This window comes from Pavona decussata, unplaced genomic scaffold, assembly GCF_977016875.1.
Source record: "Pavona decussata unplaced genomic scaffold, jaPavDecu1.1 SCAFFOLD_64, whole genome shotgun sequence".
Taxonomy (NCBI): Eukaryota; Metazoa; Cnidaria; class Anthozoa; order Scleractinia; family Agariciidae; genus Pavona; species Pavona decussata.
The window spans coordinates 4155594-4181081 of record NW_028145484.1 but is presented as its reverse complement, the minus strand read 5'-3'; the positions used below and the strand labels follow the sequence as shown (position 1 = coordinate 4181081).

The 25488-nt window shown below is 38.5% G+C and overlaps 2 protein-coding genes across 2 annotated transcripts; one reads left to right on the top strand and one right to left on the bottom strand.

The window, feature by feature from the left end:
- Positions 1 to 318: 318 nt before the first annotated feature.
- On the bottom strand, positions 319 to 11640 carry LOC146478569 (acetyl-coenzyme A synthetase 2-like, mitochondrial). The gene is made up of 14 exons (XM_085112160.1): positions 11317 to 11640; positions 9972 to 10068; positions 9606 to 9752; positions 8629 to 8681; positions 8312 to 8487; positions 7690 to 7842; positions 6484 to 6769; positions 5706 to 5798; positions 4777 to 4889; positions 4410 to 4536; positions 3611 to 3738; positions 3036 to 3099; positions 2498 to 2619; positions 319 to 1622 (listed from the first exon to the last, which is right to left on the bottom strand). The coding sequence occupies exons 1-14, from the start codon at positions 11603 to 11605 to the stop codon at positions 1437 to 1439; spliced, it is 2034 nt and encodes a 677-aa protein (XP_084968286.1). The 5' UTR covers positions 11606 to 11640; the 3' UTR covers positions 319 to 1436.
- Positions 11641 to 13717: 2077 nt separating this feature from the next.
- Positions 13718 to 24596, top strand: LOC146478568 (ribosomal protein S6 kinase alpha-5-like). Its single transcript, XM_085112074.1, has 17 exons — positions 13718 to 13885; positions 14007 to 14081; positions 14210 to 14428; positions 14742 to 14857; positions 15141 to 15251; positions 15401 to 15484; positions 16665 to 16768; positions 17225 to 17369; positions 18466 to 18627; positions 18927 to 19052; positions 19161 to 19231; positions 20379 to 20435; positions 20961 to 21048; positions 21832 to 22002; positions 22460 to 22660; positions 23057 to 23207; positions 23759 to 24596. Exons 1-17 carry the CDS (start codon positions 13831 to 13833, stop codon positions 24094 to 24096), a joined length of 2274 nt encoding a protein of 757 aa, XP_084968200.1. The 5' UTR covers positions 13718 to 13830; the 3' UTR covers positions 24097 to 24596.
- The last annotated feature ends 892 nt before the right edge of the window (positions 24597 to 25488 follow it).

Here is a 25488-nt window from a genome sequence, read left to right as displayed (position 1 = left end):
CTTCCTACATGTTAATTCTTTTGTTTTTCTGGGTCCCATTCTCTCTCAAACATCAATTACCCTATATTTTTCTTTGGCTTCCTGAAGCAGCAAAGTTTTCCCGAGAGCATTTAGTCCAGTGAGGGAAAAGTCTTACGAGATGCAGCTTCTGTCTCGTCTAATATTTTTTTTAACCTGAAATCCAATGGGAAATGCAAAAAAAGGAAAAAAAAATAGCCAAGATTTCTGGAGGTATGTTTTACCAAATCCAGTTAGAGGTATTTAAGATATATTACATTATTTATTACACCACCTAACAGGTAACTCAACTCATCGTGCTACCTTCAACAAATTTTAATGTTTCTCAAAAATTACGCGCGTGAGAGAATTTCTTTCTTGATTTGCCTGAAATCGATCCATACCACAAAGCGTTTAGCTGCGTTACTACCGTGTTTTTATCAAGGAATGAGAACTGGGGGTATTGATCGTTGAAAAACACCCTTGCGATACAAGCTACGATATTCCTAAACTCGGGTTGATTACCCTTTTAAAAATGTTCTCATTCAGTTTAAATTCTACTTAAATTGTCTAAGACTTGACAAAAATCTATCTACGCTACGAACTTCATGGACTACATTGACAGTATATAAATTCATGTTGACGGCTCATTTTATGATCACGATCAGTTTTAACGCGAAAAACAGTACGGCTCTCAGGCATAACATGAAACCATTTTTTTCTACAATTGATTACTGGCCATTTAGAGACCGCGAGTGATGTCAAAGAGAAGAAAACTGTTTCGCTGAATGCTAACTTAGAGTCCATTTGGGACAGCCTTTTTCCCTTCGTAGACTTTACAGCACGGTTGCTTCAGAAAGATTGAAACGAGCGCACTTTTCGCTCATGTTTTGACCTAACTTCAATGTCCTGTTAGAAAATATTAGCGACAAGATCGAAACTTCGACTCGATAATTATTGCCCTCAGCTCCTACAAATAGACTGTGAAGATCACCATTTTTATTAACCTTGGATAGAAAAAAAAAAACATCGACGCTACCAGAAACAAAATATTAAAATCACAACAAAGCGTACAGCTGTAGCATGCATACGATAAAAGATTTCGCAGTTTCAATTTTACAGAAGTTTGCGTCCAGTTGTTCAAAGCAGAATTAAGTCAATTAAGGATTTAGGGAAAAAAGGGGAAAAAACAACCTGGCACAGACATTTGAAGCGGTGCGGAGCGCGCAACGCTATACATTACAAGCGTATGAAAGACTGCGAATCTTACAGAGTGATCACGATGTCTTTCACACTATGTAGGCACCAACTCCCAAATGAGTTACCTATTTTAAGATGCCTATTTACCTACTTAAGATGCCTCTCCTAAAAGTATTATCATTTTTTTTCTCAGGCGAAAACAAAAATCCAGAAAGCTTTACCAATGGTTGTTTCATTCTCTACTCGCCGCGCTTGGCTCTAACTTCTTGCATGAGTTGCAGATGTTGTCGAACAATCTCCTCCACAACTGACGGATCAGCCAAGGTAGACACATCACCTAATTCATCTGGTTTATCCTGAGCGACTTTTCTCAAAATCCGACGCATTATCTTCCCCGATCGTGTCTTGGGAAGACCTGACACCACCTGATAGCGAAAACAGACCAGTTAGACATGTATGTTTTATACAAACCTGAAAATGAGTTATTTTCAGGTTATTATAACCAGCATAGGTAGGTGCCCCTGTGAAGGGTATGTTTTTCAAGCAGTTTAGTCTGGGACAAGGTATAGAAATCAAAGAGGTTAGGTCGAGAATAGGGAAATGGGAATTTTAGTACATTCCACGGGGTGGCTCTTCCATCCACTGTTAATGTTGGTTTTTGTGGAGGGAGGAAAACCAGAGTACCCGGAGAAAAACCCTCGGAGCAGGGACGAGAACCAACAACAAACTCAACCCACATATGACGCCGAGTCCGGGAATCGAACCCAGGCCACATTGGTGGGAGGCAAGTGCTCTAACCACTGCGCCATCCCTGCTCCCTCAATAGGGTATCATTGAGAAAAATTCACTCTAAACAGGTCCCCGGGAATATAAATTAAGGTTGCGTTCGATTGACCGTATTCCGGAATAAGAATGGGCGGAATAGCCGTTAGATTTCTCTTTTTAGGTAAATTTGGGAAGACATTTCTGCAAACGTTCGCTGACACACGATAATTTAAGAGCGATTTTGTACTCCAGTAACTCCAAAAACCTCTTATGAGGAATTTCTAGTAATCATTGTATGTATTCCTATTCCGGAATAGGGTCAATCGAACGCACCCTGATTCAAGTCTAGAAACCCGTTTACGGTAGGGAGTTTTGATGTCTAGTTTAGGATAGGGCGGCAAAATGCAGCCGAATGTAGTCTGGTACAGGGTAAGGGTTTCAGAGTCCCAGCGGCACATCCCTACCCAAACATTCACAGAGTAGCCACTCCCCCCCCCCCCCGGGGGGGCGAAAGTCATTATATATTAGATGGTACCTGAATGACTTCCGGTACAGCAAAGGAACCGATCTTCTGCCGGACAATGGCCTTCAGATCTTTCCTCAATTCATCCGCAGATATCGTGGCCTCATCTTTTAAAATCGCATACGCATAAATACCTGAGAAGACAAAATTTAAGGCGCAGTTAAACAATATGGCAAACGCTTCATGCGACTTGTTTAGCCGAACTGCTAAAAACAGTGAACTGCGGCAATGCGAGGAGAGCTTGCAGGGAATACACTTTACACTATCCTGCGCTTGAGAAATAGTTGAACCCAGTCTCTTGTCGAACCGCAATGAGTTTGGACTTTCCTCAGCTCGCGCTGTCGTTTGATTTAAATTTTAATGCATTAATGATATTGCTGAATTGTGAACAAAAGCGTGTGTAAAAAAAAATTACATTATCAGAATTACGCCGTGGTTCGGATCTTATATCTGGATCACATTCATCTACCAACTTCCCAATAACACTTTCATTAATAACTTGACCCACAGTTTAGGGTGAACCTTTTTATTCCACGAAAGCCAAACATACCTTCTCCTTTGATTGGATGTGGAAAGCCCACGACAGCTGTCTCGGCTACTGCATTGTGGCTATCCTGCGTGGAAAAAATAATATCAATGATAACAACAAAATAAGAATAACTATAGGCGTTAAAGGGCCCTAGTCAGCCACACCTTTGTTTTTGTTTATATGCCGGAGTTTGGCTATTGTATTTTATTCGGAGCATGTCGAAATGAATGAAATTACTGTGAAACTACTGAAGATAATGAAATATATATTAAGGAACACAACTTACAGTAAAGCAATAAGATTTCGCTTCACCATGCAATATCAATAATTTCGATGGCATCGAAAATGGCGTAGGCTGACTAGGGTCCTTTAAAGGCAAGCAAGACAGGGACCAGCAATTCTGGAGAACTTATCGAACTGTAAAGCTCCCTACGACTTAGAAATTCTCCATAAGTGAACATGATTGCTCGGCCCTAGGTGAGGGGTGAGGAAGTCAACCTTTTTTTTTTTTTTTGGAGCGGGAAACATTTTTGCAGTTAACGCTTTTTGGGCGAATGTTGAAACGCCCCAAGCCAACAAAAGCAATCACTGGTTACCATGGCATCCTCGATTTCCGCTGTTCCCAGTCGTTTGCCACTAACGTTAATGACGTCATCCATCCTTCCCGTGATCCTATAGTCTCCGTCCTTGTCACGCAAGGCACCGTCACCGGTGAAGTAGAAACCTGTAAAACGAAAGTCGCTTACTTCTAAGGTCATTCAAAAGCGGAGTGCTAATTTGAAGGGAGCTATTTTTTAGAAGAGGGCACAAAACTAAATCATAACGCTCAAGCTTACAAGAATTGACGCAATGCAAATCTTCCAGATGTTTAAAGATTTAATGATTAACTACTAATAATAATAAATAATAAAAACAATATTTTAAGAGGAGGCCTCCAATCACCTGACGGTGGTTTTCAGGAGGGTCCTCTAAAGTAAAGGTTAAAAACACATTAAAATAAAACTAACATACAGCTAAAAACTGGGACACAACTAAGGTTCAGTTAAAGATACTAACTGAAGCTAATTGTGTTATAAAATATAAAACTGAGTAGTTCGTGATTAAAATCGTTCAAAACTAAAAATTAAGATAAAAATACTAACTACAGTTTAAAATGGTTGAATAAAAACTGTTTCAATTTGCGTTAAAAATCGTTTTCAGCAACAGTCTCTTGCGCTCGCTTGGCAGTAAGGCCCAATCATTAATTGCTTTATGATATGTTTGCTTCTGCCCCATTCAGTCCTTGGCCTACTGCATGTACAACAAGTGTCCATCTGCATTTAAACGAGCCTTTGTTCATATGCGATACGTGATTAAATAAAGTTACTTACTTACTACCTGTGTGGCAACCTATACCTTTGAAAGGATTGTAGTAAGTGTCAAGGAAGCGTTGATGATGCCCGTATATGGTGCGTGACATGCTCGGGATGGAGGTTTGGATACACAGGGCACCTTTAACGTCATTGCCCATCAGCTCTCGACCCTGAAACAAAACAGAAAGTATTCTGTATTCAGTTTGTAATTAGATTCATTAGATTCTAGTACGACTACGACAGCATAGGGATATTTGCCATCTAGTCAAGAATAAGGGGCAAAAAAAACTAAGTTATTTTTTCGCGCCCCTCCCATCGTGCATGGCTCACGCTCCGCGCTTGCCTGAAAAACGCAAAAAATAACGTCTGTTCTGCAGGCTATGAAGAATTGTTCTATTCTTACAAAGTACCTTTTCATCCAAGAGAACAGGCTTCACGCCAAAGAACGGCCTCGTGGGATACTCAGGTTTGACGGGTGAATCATCAGGAGCAGGTCTCGGAGAGAGTAGAATCCCACCAGTCTCTGACCACATTGAGAGAAATAAAATAATGAATAGCCTGTCTTTGTATTGGCAAGGGAGATCACACCCTTTGGATACCTTGGGATATCAGTGTTGAAGAACTATGTCACAGAGATTTTGCCATAGTCTGTGCTGCTTTTTGGACATAAAATTCAAGGAGTATTCAAGGAGTATTCAAGCACTAAAAACTGAGTTTTCAAGGAGTACTCAAAGCAAGGTTACTTTGTCTTGCACTGTTTCAAAATGTTTTCATTGGTCATGAACATCAACTTTAAAAAAGCTTCCCTGGATATAATCTGTCCCTGATTTTGAAATCTACGCTCAATCCCTGAATTACTTTAATACCATCCCACATTTTTTCCCATCCAAACAAAAATTCAAGGAGTTTTCATTATTTTCAAGCACTTTCAGCAAAAATTCTTCTTTTCAAGGGCTTTTCAAGCACCCTTGAAATCAAAACTTAAATTCCAGAGCTTTTCAAGGACTTCAAGGAGTAGCACGAACCCTGTTTTGCTAATGGCGAGAGTCACGAGTAGGGAAACTGGTTTTGTCACTATGTCGCAAATCTGCATTCTTGTGCAATCCTGCGTCATAATCCCAGTGTGCTTTCCAAGCTCACTAGCTGGTGCATGATGCTATCACAGTACGAGGCTTTCAGTGCTTTTCTGTTATGACTCCGTATAATCGTATCAAAGTTTCTGAAAGGGTTTAAAACCTTAACCTCTTATTCCAACCGAAATCTAGATACCCGATCCCAAAATAGCCTGAGTGTCTCGTTGATTTTAATAAAAGAGAGAAATTATGGATGTCATTCTTACCAGTTTGCCACCAGGTGTCTACAATAACACACCTCTTCTCTCCCACAACCTCATTGTACCAGTGCCACGCCTCGGCATTGATTGGTTCACCCACTGAACAAAGAAAAAAGAGAGAAAACTAGGATCTTATCTGAGACGCCCTCTTTAATTTTTTGTGTCTTGATTTGACAATAGTGAAGTAACTTTTACTTAAGATTATAAGCTTAAGAGTGATGTAATCTATCAAACATAGAAGCCTGTCTCATTAGGAACCCAGGGCCTGGTTGTTTGAAAGGAGCTTTTTTAAAATGCTAATCCACCATTAAAAGTTAACAGAGGTTTTCGACTTGCTTGTTAAAAACATCTTTAAAATTAATATACAGTCAAACCTTTGATAACAGCTACATACAAGCACTACATTTTTAACCTCCCATAAGCGGACACCTCTCCTAAGTGGACACTTGGTCATGTTCTCAGCTACATATAAACACTACATTTTTAACCTCCCATAAGCGGACACCTCTCCTAAGTGGACACTCTTTCTGGTCCTGAGGGTGTCCACTTACAAGAGGTTCGACTGTATTGAGGGATCAAACTTTGGAAATAAAGTTGAACTGAACTGAAGAATCCCAAGATGAAAGTTTGTACAATGACTACAGAGGAGCAAAATAAATAAATAAATAAATAAATAAATAAATAAATAAATAAAAAATGGCAACCTGTAACACTGAGTCAACAGTTTGACATCCTTGTTAAGTTAACTATTCTTGCCAGAATATCATATTTTTAGTCCACCAACCTGTACCCAGAAGCTTTAGTGATGATCGGTCGTACTTTGTGACAAAGGAGTTGCTTGATTTCAGCAGTAGTCTCAGTGCAGTTGGAGCTCCGTAAAACTGGTTCACTCTCAGTCTCTGGACCATCTCCCAGTAGCGACCTGGGTCAGGGTATGTAGGGGTGCTCTCAAATAGAATTGATGTGGCCCCATTACACAATGGACCATATACAACATATGTATGCCCTGTGATCCATCCAATGTCAGCCACACATCCAAACACATCCCCTGGTTTGTAGTCAAACACATACTGAAAAGGAAAAGTCATCAAGCTTTTTTTCAATGTAATGTATTTACGTAAAAGATAAAAGCAAAGTCGCGCTTTCAGCCTGAGTGTCTCACATGGCCGGAGCTTAACCTGATTTCTGTAGCAAGAAGCAACTAGGAGTATTGCTACTCCCCCTTGGATGGGATGCTAGTCCATCGCAGGGTTATCCCCAGTAGTATGTGGCCGGTACCCATTTATACACCTGGGGGAAGAGAGACAATGTGGAGCAGAGTTTCTTGTCTAACGAAAAAACACAGTAATACAGAGACCAACATAGCCTCCAACCAAGGACCCTCCGATCGCCCAGCTGTCAGATTCAAAGTCGGACACGCTAACCACTACACCACAGTGCATCCATAAGCTGGCTACCAATTCCCATTACAATAAAGTTGCCCACTTTCTTTGTGAATTGATGTGTCAATAGTATTTGCTGTTAATACTGTATTGTTCTTTCCCACCATTGACTGTTCAAATCATACATGTAGGCGGCATCAGCGTCCCATCTCTTAATTTTTTTAAGTTTAAATGAAAATTTGTCCCATTTGTGATATTATTTTTTTGCCATTCATAGAGGCCTCAGCTACAGTGCAAGGAACTCAACCAGGGCCAACGAAAAAACCGACACTTTGAAATTTATGGAAATGTTCTCGTTTTTGATTGGTTTACAAACTACCAAAGCCAGACTCCTTTGTTGTAATTGTGAGCTGTGATTGGCTGATCAATGTTGGGTGGCCCCGGCTGAATTCGTTGTACTGTAAATGTTTCATGCTAAAATTTACATGGACAATTATTTATGAATAATAAAAGTAATTTTTATTTATTAAGATTTAAACTGTCTCAAGGCTTTGGCTGAGAAGTTGGCAAATTATTAGCCCATGAAAACAAACTACCAGTGACAGTACCTTATGCGTGAGCTTGGCATAAAGAAGATACCCAGCCTGTGTATGAACCACACCCTTTGGTTGTCCTGTGCTGCCAGAAGTGTAAAGCAAGAACAGGATATCTTCACTATCCATTGGCTCTGGGTCACATTCAGTTGGTTGCTGACTCATTTCCTGTGAGGAAGAAGATTAAAACTTGTTCAAAAAACACATTAATAATTCATAAGCCTGTTGACCTATCAAATGGTCGACACTACATCACGTGCAGTGACTTTATATCGATAAACCTCCTTCTTATTAGTATGCGGTGTTTTATCAGCTGATATGACACTTCTCACTAGTATGCGGTGTTTTATCAGCTGATAAAACACTCCTCATTAATATGCAGTGTTTTTCTCATATGCTAATTTCCAACATAATTTCACAAAAGCATAATTGTTATGAACTCTATTGACACATGCTTTTCCAGGAATTTTTTTGAGGCAGTTCAAAAAACTCGCAGCACGTGTCAGTTTTATTGGGTCTTAAACCACTCTGCTGCACCTCGTGGTTTTGAACCCGATTAAACACTCCTGCTCATTTTTTAAACATTACTTAACAAATGTGCTTTCTCAAAGGACAAATGAACGCCAGGCTACTGTACCTTCTCGAGAGGAATGTCAATCTTCCCCATTGGGACATCAGCACCGGTACGGCTTGTCACAAACACTCTTTTGACACAGGGACTCTGTGCCACAGCCTTATCCACCATTGTCTTCAGATCACTTTTCTTCCCGCCACGCACTACTTGGTCTGCTGTGATGACCGTTTCAGCGTTTGCTATAACAAAACAAAACTGAAATTACTGTACCTACAGCCAGTGAATGAACTAAAGTTAAATCAAAAATTAAAACTGCAATGACTTTAAAAAGTTAACAGCCACTACTTTTAAATTAAAAACAGGACGTGATCTTTCATTACCATCAACAATTCTACTGGCCAATGCTTCTGAACTAAACCCAGCAAACACAACACTGCAATGAAACAAATTATCTAGTAATCACATTTACTTAACAAAGGAGGTAGCATCCCTCCATCTAGCTCGTCTATCAGAATCCAAATACAGTCAGCTCTCATCTTGCCATTACAGACATCCCAAGAATATGGACAGCAGCTAAACCCCCAGCAAAAATAAATTACAGGTGTTTGACTGAAATAAGTTCCTGCTATAACGGACTCTCCCTGATGTGTCATACACATTTTGGACTCTCCCTAGTAAGGACACTAACTCGCAGTCCTGAGGGCGTCTGCAATAAAGGGAGTTGAATGTAACATGTTACACTGTAACATAAAAGTCATCAAAATAATATTGTGATACTAGTGAATGGGGGGTCTCCTAGATAAGCCCACATGTAGAAAGCTTTTGAGGCTATCCAGATCAATCTCATAATTATGATTTTTGTTAAGAAACTACAAAATGCAATTGTAAATGATTCTGACAAAAAATGGAAGCTGAAGTTAAACCAATCCCTACAGATTCATAATGATAATGGCACGGTGTGTAGGTCAGGAAAAATCCATACCCACCCCAAGGAAGGTCAAAAAAAATTCCTAGGGGGAGGTGGGTCTTAAAATCCAAAAGTTTGAAGTATGAAAAAAAAAAATGAAACTTAACTGGAATTTCCTGGGGGGAGAGGGGTGCAAAACAAAACAAAAATTTCTGTGGGAGGAGTATGGATATAATTTTTCTGGAACTACACATGGTGTACCTTAACAAGAAGCTAATAAGCAACCTTTTGTTGATAGTCCACCAACATGGTGATGATGATATCATGCTCATTAGCTGCTTTGGATTGTATAAAAATAAATTGTGCTTATTCCATTAGAAGGGAGGACTGTGTTTTTAATCATCTAGAAAGCAAAGCAAGTCCATAAGCTTACTAAATTTGAACGCTGACCTGTGTGGAGCTCCAATTCTTGCACAAGCCAACATTGCCGCCACAGCAAGAGGACTAACAGGCATGTAGATACACACTACATCTCCCTTCTTGACACCATGGCTTTTTAAGACATTTGCCATCCGGTTTACCATTTCGTACAATTCCCTGCAAAGAAAAAGGAGTTGTTCTATCTCATACTAAACCAGTGGATAGCGCTTCTCCCTGCTCTGATAGACTACTCAAAATCCAGTTTATATTCCTCAGACGTTGTTCTGGATCTCATGGGCAGACTTGTTTCCCCCTAATTTGTTTACAGACATAGGACTGGAAATCTACCGCTTTCTTTTATCTATACTAAACTTTGTAAGGTTTCTTTCAAAGTACCTGTAAGTGACCCTTTCGACATCTCCAGGCTCATCCTTTTCCCATATAAGAGCACAACGGTCAGGATCTGCCTTCATGTGTCTGTCAACACAGTTTACTAAAATTATAAAATGAAATATGATATGATAAAAATAAATCAAACATGTATGCATTTTAGTTTGGAACAGTGATCAGAATAGAAATACACTTTGTTAGGAACACCCTTACATTTTCAGTTGTGAAGAGCATGAAGGCCAGTAAAGATAGATGCATGACTTGTGATAGGAAGAAAAGAAAAACGTAATGAGCAGCTCTAGATCTTTTTTCTCGTTTGGTGGAATTAAATGTCATATTTATCACAAAAGGAGCTAACTTATGTACCATGAAACTGATGGTAATCTGTAGATAGTGTATTTATATTGTTGCCATCATCTTTACTCTTTAGCTAAAATAGCCTCTGTCCACATCCTTTACATTAACTTCTCTTCAACCAAAAATGAAAGAAAATATCCATCCCCCCTTTCCACAAAATATGTTATTGGTAGGTTCCAGGAAATATACACATCCCCCACCTCCCCCCCACCAAATGGCAGGTTGTTAGAAATTCCAAAGGGGAGGGGGGCCTCTAAAGCTCAACTCAACCTCATTCCCAGGGTGTCTCCTCTTCATGTCCCAGGGAGCAAGACGTGAAGAGGAGAGACCCTGGGAATGAGGTTGATCTAAACTTTCTAAAGGAAAGTATGAAGCTAAACTGGAATTTCTAGAGAGGCGGGGGGTGGAAGTTCAAACCAAAACACCTTCTGTGGGAACTCTATAGATATTTTCTAGGACCTCACATTAGCTGTAACCTTCCCCACCCCCAAGCACAAACACACCTCTGTTAATTCCAGATTACCTTAGCAACACTTTCCTTTTTAACAAACATTTTGACCTTCAAGAACCAACCCCCTTCCGAATTTTCTATGAGATTCCTTTGGGAGGGTATTTTCTGGAACCACACAAACATATTCATAATAACAGAGCAAGATTATGTTGTCCCAGCTGTTTGACCCACCCTACGTTAAATGTCATTAATTAATTGGGGGGCAATAAACCCTTTTGTGCATGGTGATATCAGTCTACGAAATAGGTACATGTAAGACTTGTATGTTTCAATATGATTAAAGATATTAAAAAGACATATTGCATTATTTTGTTTAACCAACTGCAAAGTTTTAGCTTCGACTTTCAGCTTGTTCATTTGGGTTCAATGAATGACAAAAAATGAGCTCATCCCTCTCCACCCTAACAGTGCTTCCCTGACGTCCCACGTGTAAATATCGGTGCTAGTTGTAAATCCACGAATCTAATTTCGATAACAACTAACCTGAAACATTAATTTTACCGCCTAAAAACCACTTATGTTGTCCAATATTCAAATCAACATCCATAACAGTGTCAAAAGGCCTGATCCATTCCAACCGCGACGCTCCAAGTTGACCCCAGAAAGTGGACGGATCTTTAATGCTCTGTTCGTAAAGTTTGTCCCAGTCGGCAGTAACATGGTCGAGCTTAGGTGGAGTATATTCTTCCGTGAAGAAGGAGGAAATTCGACGGCACAGAACAGAAGAAATCTGAGCAGGGAAAACTCTTCGAGCGACCAGAAAACCTGCCATGTTTTCGTCCGCAGAGAGACTTCCCAGTGTAGGCACGTGACATTGTTGTTACATACGCACCCCTCCCTGACACTACGCACCGCGTGAACATCACACGTCCTCCCCCTGATCGTAGGTTACGATTTTCGTAGACTTATGTGACCACCACGCGCTCTTTCGTGTGCTCGCCTTCTTTCTCGTAACCATGACAATTAGACGGCGAGACATCCTCCATGTCCATCCAGTGTGCGGGGGTAAACTGCCCCTACTCAGCGTCATGGATATGCATAGCTGGACTGGACACCGGGATCGGACGACAGCCTGCTTCCGGAACTGAAACCTACCAGGAATTTTAAAATTCTCTATAAATAAGATATTTTGAACCTACCACTCGTTTGCCATATTACCTTACCCCGTTCAAGATCAGGAACCCTCGCATACTCTTATAAGTCTTGTGAGGTAGTGCTCCCCGGATCTCAAAGAAGTGCAGCGAAGAATGGAGCTTCCTTTTTATTTGGTGAGGGGAGGGGTCGGTGGAGAAGGTAGATTACTTTCCCGGGGAGTACTCCTTGTCATTTTTTGTGGGGTGTGCACGGTCCGGTTCTCCAAACTCCAAGGCATGATTTTATTTTAGACCAAAATATGTCATTTTCTGGTAAAATCTTATTCATACCCATGTTCAATTTTTTTAAAGGTAGACTACTTTGTAAAAGCTCGCGAGAGTTTCCTTAGTCTTCCTCCCAAGTGTAGATTGTAACAACATAATATACTTGCTAAAAATGTTGGGTGTGTAGCCAGGCATGTTAAAAAGAATTAAAAAGTTAAAAAGTTGACACTGGCTAAAAATATATATACTGGACGTTTCGGCCACTACTGTTGCCTTCTTCAGCAAAGATAAAAATGCAAATATCTAACGGCGTCCTGCTTGGAATATGTACACGATGTGTGATAAATAAATAAATCTTCTTGAAGTCTGGCATTACGTGCGCGATAGAAACTCTATGAATAAACATATAGCCATATAGCGCTACCAAACGGTCCGTCGAGGTGTGATTTATTTATTTATCACACATCGTGTACATATTCCAAGCAGGACGCCGTTGGATATTTGTATTTTTATCTTTGCTGAAGAAGGCAACAGTAGTGGCCGAAACGTCCAGTATATATATTTTTAGCCAGTGTCAACTTTTTAACTTTTTAAATTCTTTTTAATATACTTGCTGTATTATTTCAATATGGGAAATAAAGTCATTCATTCATTCAAAATTTTCAGACTTTCAGACGAAGATGGTTCAAATTTATATCTTGTTTTAGACCAAAATGGCTGATGAACCATACCCGGGGCTGCGCGCACATACCTATATTAGGCTATATAGCTTAAAAAGGGGAGTACCCCACCCCCGGGATTACATTCGCTTAAATGAAATCGAAACGATGTTCCACTCTCCAATGCCGTCCTTTTGAAATTGTCATTACCTTAGGATGCAGAGGACCACACAGTCAGTGCAAACATAAACTCTAGCTTTGTACCTTTGAGGGGAGCATAGCGCATTATGAAAGAATCTCAAAAATAAATACTTGCTGTTCTTTTGTACACGGCCAGTTGCCCTCATTAAATAATAGTTTAAAAATAACTTTTCCTGTCGGCTAAACACATCCCCAAACACGCATGCTACTCCGGCCGTGTGGCTTGAGAACATTTTCAATTTAATTTTAAGTGCGGCAACAAGCGTTGCGTTATGAGAAAATGATAGATGAGCCAATAAATGTATATTTTCTCATTTCCTCAAAAGTAATGTGATATAAATGACTTGATGATTTTCCATAAAAGAGAATAATTTACAACGAACCGGAAATTCATGTTTCAAACTTCCGTTTCATTTCCCTTGGCATTGGAACAGGAACTAGCTTTTACTCGAGAAAGTTTTACTTTCTTTAAATGATACTATTTATTTTCTTATCGAGTAGCTTTTCTGTGGTTTATGGCATTAATGGTCACTTTTCCCTTAGAGAAATAATGTATTCTAGCTTCTTCAAGGTGAGAACGACCGGAAGTAGTAGTGTAACTGGGGAAAGGGGGGAATAATTTTGTCACGTGAGACAAATATATTACCAGTGGTTAACCAATCAGAACGTCGGAAATTAGATTCGGGGATAGCTTCCGAAACCGTCTATGTCGAGGGAATTTTGTATATTTGTGCGTTTTTGCCCTTGAAAGCCTTGTTAGGCTTCAATCGGGTTAAAAAATGTCTCAGAATGGCTGTGGAATGCCTGAACTAATTCATCATGAGCTCAAAAACGGTAAGTTTGTTTCCAGGCTGAGTAGAGAAGCCAAAAATGTCCGGCATTTTGGTCGTCTGTCTGTACATAAACAATAAGGGTAGAAGATCTGTGCTGGAAAACTTTTGTTTTATTTCTTTAGCTAATTTGACAGGACACGAAGATGAAAAAGTTGGATTGGAGAATTTTGAGCTTCTCAAAGTGCTTGGAACTGGAGGTTAAAACACTGTTATTTTATTTTAACGCTGTAGGTTTTCCTTGCAATTCTTGCGCGGACCTGTTTACTATTTCGTGTGTATGAGCGGACAAGAGGTGTTGACTTTCGAAATCTTTTTCACTTGACAGCCTATGGCAAGGTTTTTCTGGTTCGCAAAAGAGGTGGATATTTCTCCGGTAATTTGTATGCCATGAAAGTTCTTAAGAAGGCTACAATCGTACAGAAGGCAAAAACAGCTGAGCATACACGCACAGAAAGACAAGTCTTGGAGGCAGTGAGAAGGTGTCCATTTCTTGTGACATTACATTGGGCTTTTCAAACAGAATCCAAACTTCATCTTATAATGGGTATGTTTTGCCTGTGCTTTTTGCTGGCTTTGACTTCTCTTTACTGCAGAAACCTCACGGCAGAAACTTTCCTCGAGAATCGTACAACTTAAACGCATATCATATATTATATCCTTGTCTGTCAGCTTTGCTTGTGTGTCACGTACACAAGGTCGCATATCGCGACATGTAATCGTGTTGTCCACTCCTTTCATTTTCAAGCAGAATTTGAATCGTTCTTTTGCGATATCGAAATATTTACGTTAGTTTGATTTTTCTCCGCCACAACATTACAGTGAGTTTGTTTTTATATGAAGCTTATTTACCTTTCCAGATTATGTGAATGGTGGCGAATTGTTCACTCATCTCTACCAACGGGAAAAATTCACCGAAGACGAAGTCAGGATTTATATTGGAGAAATTATTATAGCCATCGAGCATCTTCATAGAGTAAGTGAAACAATACTACACGTTTTTGCTTATGGTATGTGGCTACTGGGCTTCATTCGTATCTGTACAGACTAAAAACCAGCTTTGCTTATTGTGAGGTGAAACGGACGCAAAGTGTGATTTCTTTATTTGATGTTTATAAATTGTACTTTCTATAAATTTAGATGTTTTACAGTTGTTTAACAACCGTTGATATTTTCCGCTGTTCCTTTTATTTGTGCTTGCATGCAAGTTTGTTAGCAAGGTGATCGAAAAACGCACGATATTGCTGTTTCTCTTTCAGCTCGGAATAATATACCGTGACATCAAATTAGAGAATATACTATTGGATTCAGACGGTCACGTTGTGATTACAGACTTTGGCTTGAGTAAAGAATTTTCAACGCCAAATTCAGTAAGTCTTTCTCTTCATGTTCAATGATTTAGTTTTGTATTTTGCCTATCATAGCAATTTTAATAATAAATCTCTCCGATAAATATTAATGCTTACCGAATCAAATTGTATAAATTATGTAATTAATCAATGATGACATAATTCCCCAGGGGGAGAGAGCCTATTCGTTCTGTGGTACAATTGAATACATGGCACCAGAGGTTGTGAAAGGAGGAAGCAGGGGTCATGATAAGGTTTGCAAATCTTTGGGATCAGTTATTTATTAATACATGCTGGCTAGGAGGACTCGTATCCATTTTCATCAAGGTGAGATGGAACCTGCAAATTTACACCTAGGAGTCATAATTTGTTATTGGAAATTTTACAATAACTGTCCAAATTCCCGCGCGCTGATTGGCTCGTAGCTATTGTCTATAAGAGTACAGACAATAAAAATGACGTCAGATGTAACCTGCGCGCTTTCTCAATTCCGCTCGTACTTTTTCCATGTTATTGTAAAAAACAAATCGACGGCAGTTTTCTATGGTCTATACTCTTATAGACCATAAAATGACGCCATAAAATGTCCAAAACTTGGCAGTGAAACCACTCGCCTGCGGCTGGTGGTTCCACTTGAGTTTTGAACATTTTTTGCGTCATTTTATGGTCTATAAGAGTATCGACCATAGAAAACTGCCATCGATTTGTTAATCAGACACTCTTAAAGGCTTATTAGTGGACTACATTAAAAACAAGAAAATAGGTCACAGTGTTACTAATTTCAAAGTTTTTACGAGAGACAGCACATTAATAAGTAATTTTACAATAACTGTCAAAATTCTTGTGCGCTGAGTGGGTCGTAGCTATTTTCTATAAGAGTACAGACAATAAAAATGACATCAGATGTAATGCACACGTTTTTCTCAGCGGAAAATAAAGCCAATTCCATGCATACTTTTTCCATGTTATTGTGAAAAACAAATCAACGGCAGTTTTCTAAGGTCTGTAGACCATAAAATGATGCAATAAAATGTTCAAACTTGGCCTGAAACCACTTGCCTGCAGCTCTTGGATCCACTTGAGTTTTGATTATTTTATGATGTCATTTTTTGGTGTATAAGAGTATAGACCATAGGAAACTACCGTCAATTTGTTAACTATACTGAGGAGCATGTTGTAGTGTTCAAGCATAATTATCCACCGTTATTGTCCAATCAGGATAATGCTATTATTGTAATTGATTCATAGGCATGGTGTGAGGTAACAGTCAAGTTGTTGTCATGTTATGTTCTGTGTGTTTAGATGCTGGCGTACCATTTAATTTGAGAACTTATATACCGGGGTCGTACACATGTTACTTGACACGAAAAACTTTGTTCTACACATGTTACTTGACATGAAAACTTCTCAGATTTTATGTCTTTATTTTGGCAGGCAGTGGATTGGTGGAGCCTAGGAGTTCTTATGTATGAACTGCTCACGGGAGCATCACCATTCACTGTTGATGGAGAGAAAAACAGTCAATCTGAGATTTCTAAGTAAGTACTTCCACATTTTCAATTCTCATAAGCAGGCATTTTTCCCTTTCTTTTCTTCCTTCCTTCCTCCCTCCCTCCCTTTCTCCATTCCATCCGTCCATCTGTCCGTTTGTCCATGCGTCTGTCCGTCCATCCTTTCTTCCTTCCTTCCTTCCTTTCTTCCTCCTTTCTTCCTTCCTTCCTTCCTTCGTTCGTTTGTTCCTTCCTTCCTTCCTTCCTTCCTCCCTCCCTCCCTCTCTCCCTTCATCTCTTCTTCCTCCCCTTCCTTCCTTCCTTCCTTCCTTTTTTTCTTGCTCATTTGTACAAGATCCAATGTAACAAAATTATGTATCATATTTCTCAGAATCAGAATTTTATCTGAATTTGGCCTAATATCATTTTTCTATGACAACTCTTCCTCTAGTGATCGACATATGAATATTAAATCTTAATTTAATAATTGGTTTTGTTCCTCAGACGAATTCTATATAATAGCCCTCCAATGCCACCAGATATCTCAAGGGAGGTCATGGATTTGCTTCTCAAATTGTTACAAAAAGATCCAAAAGTGCGACTGGGAGCCAAGGGTGCTCACGAGATTCAAGCCCACCCTTTCTTTCAGGTAATGGGGTGACATTATTGTTCTCACTCACTCATGCACAGGTTATGCTGTACTTTTAAAAACCAGTTTGTGGTTGTCCCAGTGAGAACAAGTGGCTCAAAACCTGGTGGCCTCTTAATTAAGAAATGCTTTTTAACCCTATTTCTACTTTCCAACTGGGGTATTATGGGACAGCAGTGAACCTTTAGTGAAAATGAGAAATATCTTGAGGTGATTAGCAGTGCTGTGTAGACTACATGTTCAGTGCTAAAAGTCGTTTTGACTTTTCACATAGTTAGCAAAACTATTTGGTCTTCCTGGTAACAGTATTGTTCAATAGTCATAAAGCAACACTATCAAGGGGGGTTACTCAAAGCATTTCTCTTCAGAACCTATGTTTAAATGGCTCAAAAATTCTTAAAGAATCCCATCCAAGGGGACTTAGAAATACATCCATTTTGCCTCGTGGCATGGAAACCAAAGCTTAACACCAGCACCTAAAAGGTACTGGTGTATTATAGCAAGATCAACCTGCATCTTCTCCACATTGTTGTCTCTGTATTCCTTTTGTTACTAGTTTGGAGAATTTGTTAATGATCATTTCCTTTATTCTCACAAGCTGTATGTTTGATCAAGTAGTGATACGGTAAAGAGAAATTAGATGTTGGTCATTACGGGCTTAAGGACGTTGCCTACTAATATCGAAGTTTTCTTGCGCGGTTAATGACTTTGTGGAAAAAAGCAGATCTTAGTAAGAGCTATTGAAGTCCAAAAAGAAAATTGGGGGTAACCACGCATTTTTTTCGAAATAATTATTTAAGCAACAATAATTATTGTTTGAAAAAGGAGTAAAAACAAAGCAATGTATGGTGTTTTTTTCCAAATTGAAGCTTTAGTATCTCTGGAAAAAGCATGGTTACCCCCAATTTTCTTTTTGGATACCAAAGCGCTTGCTAAGTTCTGCTTTCTCCACATAGTTTTAAATTGCACAAAAATGTCCCTGTGTTAGTAGGAACCACGCATAGGAAACCTGAGTATCTCAGGATCCGCAGATTGATGCGCAGTAACAAAAGTAGTCACCGCTCTTAACATATTCTCACCTTCTTCATTTTGATAGGTGCTAAACTGGGACAAGTTAGCTGAAAAGAAGATTGCAGCACCCTTCAAACCTCGCATTAGAGATGAATTGGATGTGAGCAATTTTGCGGAAGAGTTCACAGACATGGTGCCAACCTACTCTCCTGCTGCTGTGCCAAAGACAGCAGACAGAATATTCAAGGTAAAAAAAAAATAATTGTAATAATAATAATAATAATAATAATAATAATAATAATAATAATAATAATAACAAGATTAGCGTAATTTGAGGCAGTCTACAATCCTTTTGCCTTGCAGTTGAGTAGCTGAGATTAGCATGTAAGCATGCCAGGACTTACGAATATCTTGCCTTGGACACATAGTATAATCATGAAAGGTTTCATTACTAACCAATTGATAATCATAGCCAATAAGATTATTCAGGCACTTATATATAGTAATGAGTTGTTAGTTGATAGATCCATTGGTTTCTTGTATTAGGGATATTCATATGTTGCTCCTTCAATCATTTTTGGAGAAAATGAGTTTACAAAGCGTCTTGTTGCAAACAAGCCATCTGAACACAGGCCCGCTCCAGGTGCTGTAGATTATGCTGCATTATTTGAGGTAATTTGGCTGACTTTTCTTTTTGTCCTCACATTATGCTTTTCACACTGTCTTGAAAGTCACCACGTTCTCCCTTTTATAAACAAATTTTTTTGTATTTTTATGCAGGATTCCGTTTTCTTTCAAAACTATGCTATAAGTGATGAAGTTCTTGGTGACGGAAGTTTTTCAACTTGTAGGTAAGATTGTTAGCCTGGTCCATCTTATTTATACTTTAAATGTACTAACTATGTACATTGACATTGTTAAATAGCTTAGTTGTATCATCATCATCATCATCAATTCTCTGCACGCCAGTAGGTGCATAAGGCCAACACATTCTCTGACCAACACTCTCTGTTCCGTGACGACGCCTTGGGTACATTCCAACTCTTCCACCGTGCCTTGTTTCTCTCCCTCTCAACAGTCCTTCTCCAAGTGGTCTTTGGTCTCCTTCTCGCCCTTCGTCCTTCTGGAGTCCACCCCAAGGCTGCCATCTCAACCACTCTCTTGTTCGTCACTCTTTGCTGCCATTTGATCTTTATTATCCATCTAAGGCATTGGCATTGGAAACTATTCAGTTTTCGTTTGTCAGTCTTTGTGATCTTCCATGTTTCACAGCCATATAGCAGGACCGGTCAAAGCTTAGTTGTATAGCTCCCATTTTTTGACTTGTTGGTTCCAAATATAACAATGGACAATGCAGTGCACCAGTTTTCTCCGCAAAGGACTTGAAATCTTCTTACCAGTGTACATGTATATGACCCGTATCCACCATTCTCTATTCTTTATGATTTCTGCAAAATAATGTGAACATTCCATTCCAACTACATATGACAAAGGCTACTGCTATCTTGTAATGTCTGATAGCTCAGTTGTGACTTTTGGGGGAGCAGGGATGGCACAGTGGCTAGAGCACTTGCTTCCCACCAATGTGGCCTGGGTTCAATTCCCGGATTCAACATCATATGTGGGTTGAGTTTGTGGTTGGTTCTCGTCCTTGCTCTGAGGGTTTTTCTCCAGGTTCTCCGGTTTTCCACAAAAACCAACATTTCCAAATTCCAATTCGATGTGGAATCTGAGGGCCACAGGTTTTCAGTCGTCAGACTGTTAAGTGTCACCCTCGTTAAACAAAGTTGATTTATTTATATTTTTATTTTTTGATGTGTGATCTGATTTGGAATCAAGTCCCTCAAAGCTCAAACACATTTTTACCTTAAGGTTTTTACACTGCATTTTTTTTTTGGAAGACATGCATTTAAATTTACTGATCTGTTTGAGGTACAATAATTAATTATTAATAATTATTATGAATTGTGCTTAGTTTAATTGATTTCCTTTTTGAAGGAAATGCATTCACATAAAGACAGGAAAAGCTTTTGCTGTGAAAGTTATCAGTAGAAGGTAACTATATAATGTTAATCTGACTTGCTAAATTAAATTCCCTTAATTCGTTAGCTGTCTCTTTAACTACATCTTCAAATCAAGGTAATCCACTGGAGAAGATGGAGCATGGTAGCCAAAATTCAGCATACGTAAACCCAAAAATGGATTACACACAGAAAGGTTCTAAAATCTTCAAAGCTAGCATACACATTGTTGTTAGTAAAGGGAGGAATTTCACAAAGATATGGTTTTCTTGTGCACCTGTTGGCTGTTAGTTTTGCAAGGCACTGTGGTAAAATGTGCAGGTGTCATCTTTTTCCGTGTAGTGGATATTTTGTGGTCCAATTAAATTATCCTTGGTTTAAATTTTATCTCCCATTGTTCTTGGGTATGGTATTGTGTGATAAGATAATGACTTTGAAACGATGGAAAATAAAATTTAAACCAAGGGTAAAATTGAACCACAACAGATGTTTGTGCCCTTTCTTTAATTGGTTAAAAAAGAAAAAAAGATTTTGTTTGACAATGTCTTTTTTAACATAGACGTGACCACATTCGGGAAGAGCAATCGTTAAGAATATGTCAAGGCCACCCCAACATAGTTAAGCTGCAGGAAGTATTTCAGGATGACGTAAGTATTGTAATGTCCCTGAAAAATCTGTAAATTATTTTGTCCATTAGTACTGGTCTTATGTTATACTCACAAAGGGCACTTGTTATTTGGGAGCTTATTTTTCAGGGAAGGCTTGTTTTTTAATACAAGGGGGTGTTTGGATATGAAATTACAATGTTCTGATGAGGCCCGATGGACAAAATCTATTGACATTTTCCTTTAAGCATGCTGTCACTCTTGAAATGTAGATAAAGGTGCTATTTAACGACATCATGTAACTAAGGACCATGCATTCGATTGACCGTATTCTGGAATAAGAATGAGCAGAATAGCCGTTAGATTTCTCTTTTTTGGTAAATTTGGGAAGACATTTCTGCAAATGTTCACTGACACATGATAATTTAAGAGCGATTTGTACTCCAGTAACTCCAAAAACCTCTTAATATGAAGAATTTCTAGTAATCCTTGTATGTATTCCTATTCTGGAACAGGGTCAATTGAACGTATTCCTACTGTTTCGGCGTTTAGCTAAATTACTGAGGAAGAGGTGTTTATATTCAGGGGTTAAGGTGCAGAGAAAGGGAAAGGATTATTTTTCAAAATAATTTATTGTATGATATATTTTGTAGGATTTTCTTGACCTTTAGCAAGATGGTCTAATTTCTGTTAGACATAATCATATAATCATTAATTGTATTTTTAGACTTATTTATCCCAGGTTAGGTCACTGCAAATCCATTTTCCCTCACTTTCCACTGCTCATTTTTCAATTAATTATTTTGTTTCTTTTACTATCTGCAGTTCCACACTTACTTAGTTTTGGAGTTGCTTAGTGGTGGAGAGCTACTGGAGAGAATACGGAAAAAGAAAAATTTTAGCGAAGTGGAAGCAAGTAACATAATCAGAAAGTTAGCTTCAGCTGTGGAATTCATGCATGGACGAGGAGTTGTACATAGAGATTTGAAACCTGAGGTGACCATGCAACTCCATTTTATATAACTTATATTCATTTTAATGTCCTTGTTGCACCAAATGAGCATACATGTAGATCATCAAAAATGGGCTTCTTCTATTCTGTTTTTTGTCATTAACTCAAAAAACAAATTCTCCTATTTTGTCTCCATACTTTTCTTATGAAAGTACTGGGGAGAAGTTATTAAAATGTCAAGAAAATTCACCTTGGGTGATCATATCCATAATTCTCATAACCTCGGGGGTTGAATAAGTGTTGATAGTACAAGGAGAAATTTGATGCTGATCACTGTTAGGGCTTAAAGGGTAACTTTTTCTTCATCCTGCCAATCCCCCATAAATTAGCAATTAGATAGTTGATCAGAATTCAAAGTGGTACATGTACAGAATTTTTTAATTAATGTTATATGAAATATATGTAAACACTGGATTATTTTTTATTATTTTTTTTTTTCAGAACTTACTGTTTGTAGATAACACAGACAATGCTGAATTGAAAATTGTTGACTTTGGCTTTGCAAGACTTAAGCCTGAAAACCAGCCGTTGCAAACACCATGCTTCACTGCGGCTTATGCCGCTCCAGAGGTAATTAGTCAGACTACCAACCGAAGTGGCTATGATGAGTCATGTGACTTGTGGAGTCTCGGAGTTATTATGGTAAGTAAATCAGGTGGTAACTCTGAATTTATTGTAAGGTTATTCTGTTAGTGTTTCAAATGAAATGAATTTTTATGGTAGAATGAGGAATTTTGACAGATCAATAAATGTGGGTTTCTCCAAATCTTCTTAAGTTCACTGATTAATTTGATAATTTGTCTGGCTCGGTGGCCAGCATTGTCAGCCACCAATCCCCCTCCCTTCCCTACTCTCCCCCCCCACCCTGGTTTAACATGTTCATTAGTTTCATGTGAGGTCTTGTGCCTTGGTCTGTCTTGTGTTTGTCCCTTGTCCTGAATGCCACTCAGACCTAGTATTTAAACAGCGCAAACTTTGGACTTCAAAAGATTCATGACAGTGACTATTTACGTGAATGGTTTCCTGTCTGATTTGCAGTACACGATGCTTTCTGGTCAAGTACCATTCCAGAGCAGTCGTAGTTTTAGGTCGTCAGATTTTATAATGCAAAGAATCACACAGGGAGACATCAGATTTGAGGGACAGCAATGGGAATCAATATCACCAGCAGCAAAGGAACTCATTAAAGGTATTTTATACAAAGTGCCCTATGAGCTGTGCAATGCTGTGGTATACAGAAAATTCCCAGGAGACTGGTCACAGCTCTTGAGTTGAGTGCCTGACTGATTGTCAATTTCTTGGGAATCATGTGCCACTTGACTCCAGTTAGTCAACAGCCTTACACTGTCAGTAATTGAGCAACCATGAAACTAGCCAATAGTATGTACCAGGCTTTTAGCCAAAAAGTTTAAAATTAGGCAACCAAGATGTATGTCTCCTAAACAATTTAGACAGGTTTGGTGAATTTTTCTTGAATTTTCCATGAATTTTCTCCAAAAGTGGACATGCATACAACATTTGGACACCCTGCTGCCAAAACCCTTGACCACAAACCATGGACAAAATTGGAAAGTGTTTAATATAGTGATGTAAACTTTCTTGAGCCATCCACTGACTACTGAAGATAACTGTTGACAGAATAAAGCACAACTGTTGGTTGAGTTTTGAGGTTGATAAAGAACTTTATAACACTTTATTGAAAGATGCAGTAAAATAAATAACTTTGTTTTCCTCTGTCAGGACTTTTGACAGTGGATCCAAAGCAGAGATTAAAAGTCAGAGAAGTTGTTCATCACGAATGGTTAAGAGGAAGCACGTGTCTTCCACATACACCGCTAATGACACCTGGGATTCTGGGAAAAGGACACAAAAGGACTTATGTCGAGTCTGCTCTAAATGTAACATACGACGCATTTAACAGGGCACAGAAAGAAGGATTTACATTACTGGATGTTCATCAAGCACCGCTTGCTAAACGGCGGAAAAAGAACAAGACAACATCAACAGACAGCAGATCAACAACAAGCAGTGATCACAGCAATAGTGGGGGGACGTCACCTTTACTTAACCCCAGGTGATATGGGAAAATCTGCTCAATTTGGAAACTGCTAACTAAGATAAATTATTAATATTGTAGATATGTGTGATACACTACAAGTGAAACAAAATTATCAAATGTGTTAGATTTGCAATTTTATAATTTAACGGAACAATCATCGACATAACATTGTTTTGAGATTGGACTGGGGAAATGAGATGGCTGCCATGTGCAATTCTGTACATTAAAATTAATAATAATACTTACCGTAGGGTCTCCAGTAGTCATGTTCCCCCCTGTAATCCTATTTTCCTGGTATGTACAGTAATTTTTATTTGGAATAGATCTCAACAGTTAAAATAATGAATAATCCATACTATTCAGACTTTGTCATGGTTGCCATAAAGTTCAAGGTTGCAGAAAATATTGATACACCCTGCAAAACAAACAGTCACTATAAATTCTGATCTGGTGATGTGGCCAGGAGGTGAAACCTTGGAAAGTCTTGGTCATAGGGAAGTTGATTAACTCTCCTCATCCAAAAATTATAATAAAGTAAAAACAAAAAAAGACTTGTGTTGGTGGGGGTATAGATATTTTCTGGCAGCACACATCCTAAAAAATCTATTGAAGACCCTCAGCATAGCAAAAAAAAAAATTAGGCTTGTAGATTAGGCCACAATTTTTGATTAGTTAATATCCTATTTTGCTATTTGTATAGATTTTGTAGTTTTAGTTTTTTTTGTTTTTCCTTGAACTGAAGATGCTGTAGACAGGAACAAAGACTTTTAAAATAATTTTAAGCTGGCTTCAGGGGGGCATAAGTGATGGCATTCTTTGGGCATGGTTTGATAATATTTTTTATACATGATCTACTTCGGTCTTAAACTAACAATTTTCATTTCACCTTACTTTTGTTGTTAAATATGTAATAGATTGGAAGTTTGTTGAATGCCTTCAGTTGTAAGAAAAAATATTATTAAGTATTTAGCATTTCTTACTTTTGTGAAAAGATCATTCAAAATATTGTGAGTGAATGAGTTTGATGTTAATTTAATTAAGGTATGTAACATAAAATTTGAAACTTAGCCGTAAGAACAAAAGGTTTGGACTTCCCTAGAAATAATTTATTGTGTCATTGAAATTAATTTTAGAATGATTGATCAATCTCAGAACAATATTAAAGGAGAACTTGGGGATTTTAACATTTTTTTCTTTATGATAATGTCTTGTTGGTAGGCTTATAAAGTTAACTCTTAGCACTGTGTGCTTGTAATTATAGCAACTTTTATTTATTAGTGGATTGGTTAATGTACCTAGTTATTTTTGTAAAAAAAATTAAGAGTCTACAGCATCATTGGGCCTGTTATAACCTTTTTGTTAACTGGTAGATGTTTGGGTGGCTTTCCTAAGTTTCTAATTGAACAAAAAT

What these genes read in the sequence shown, in the direction of transcription:
- LOC146478569 (XM_085112160.1), bottom strand. Translation starts at nt 11,605, where the DNA reads ATGGCAGGTTTTCTGGTCGCTCGAAGAGTTTTCCCTGCTCAGATTTCT. An exon ending in CGGTAAAATTAATGTTTCAG is followed by an intron (nt 10,069 to 11,316) that starts GTTAGTTGTTAT and finishes TTATAATTTTAG; the next exon opens with TAAACTGTGTTGACAGACAC. An exon ending in CGGAAATCGAGGATGCCATG is followed by an intron (nt 3,100 to 3,610) that starts GTAACCAGTGAT and finishes TTTTCCACGCAG; the next exon opens with GATAGCCACAATGCAGTAGC.
- LOC146478568 (XM_085112074.1), top strand. Translation starts at nt 13,831, where the DNA reads ATGTCTCAGAATGGCTGTGGAATGCCTGAACTAATTCATCATGAGCTC. An exon ending in CCATCGAGCATCTTCATAGA is followed by an intron (nt 14,858 to 15,140) that starts GTAAGTGAAACA and finishes TTTCTCTTTCAG; the next exon opens with CTCGGAATAATATACCGTGA. An exon ending in AAGCCCACCCTTTCTTTCAG is followed by an intron (nt 17,370 to 18,465) that starts GTAATGGGGTGA and finishes TCATTTTGATAG; the next exon opens with GTGCTAAACTGGGACAAGTT.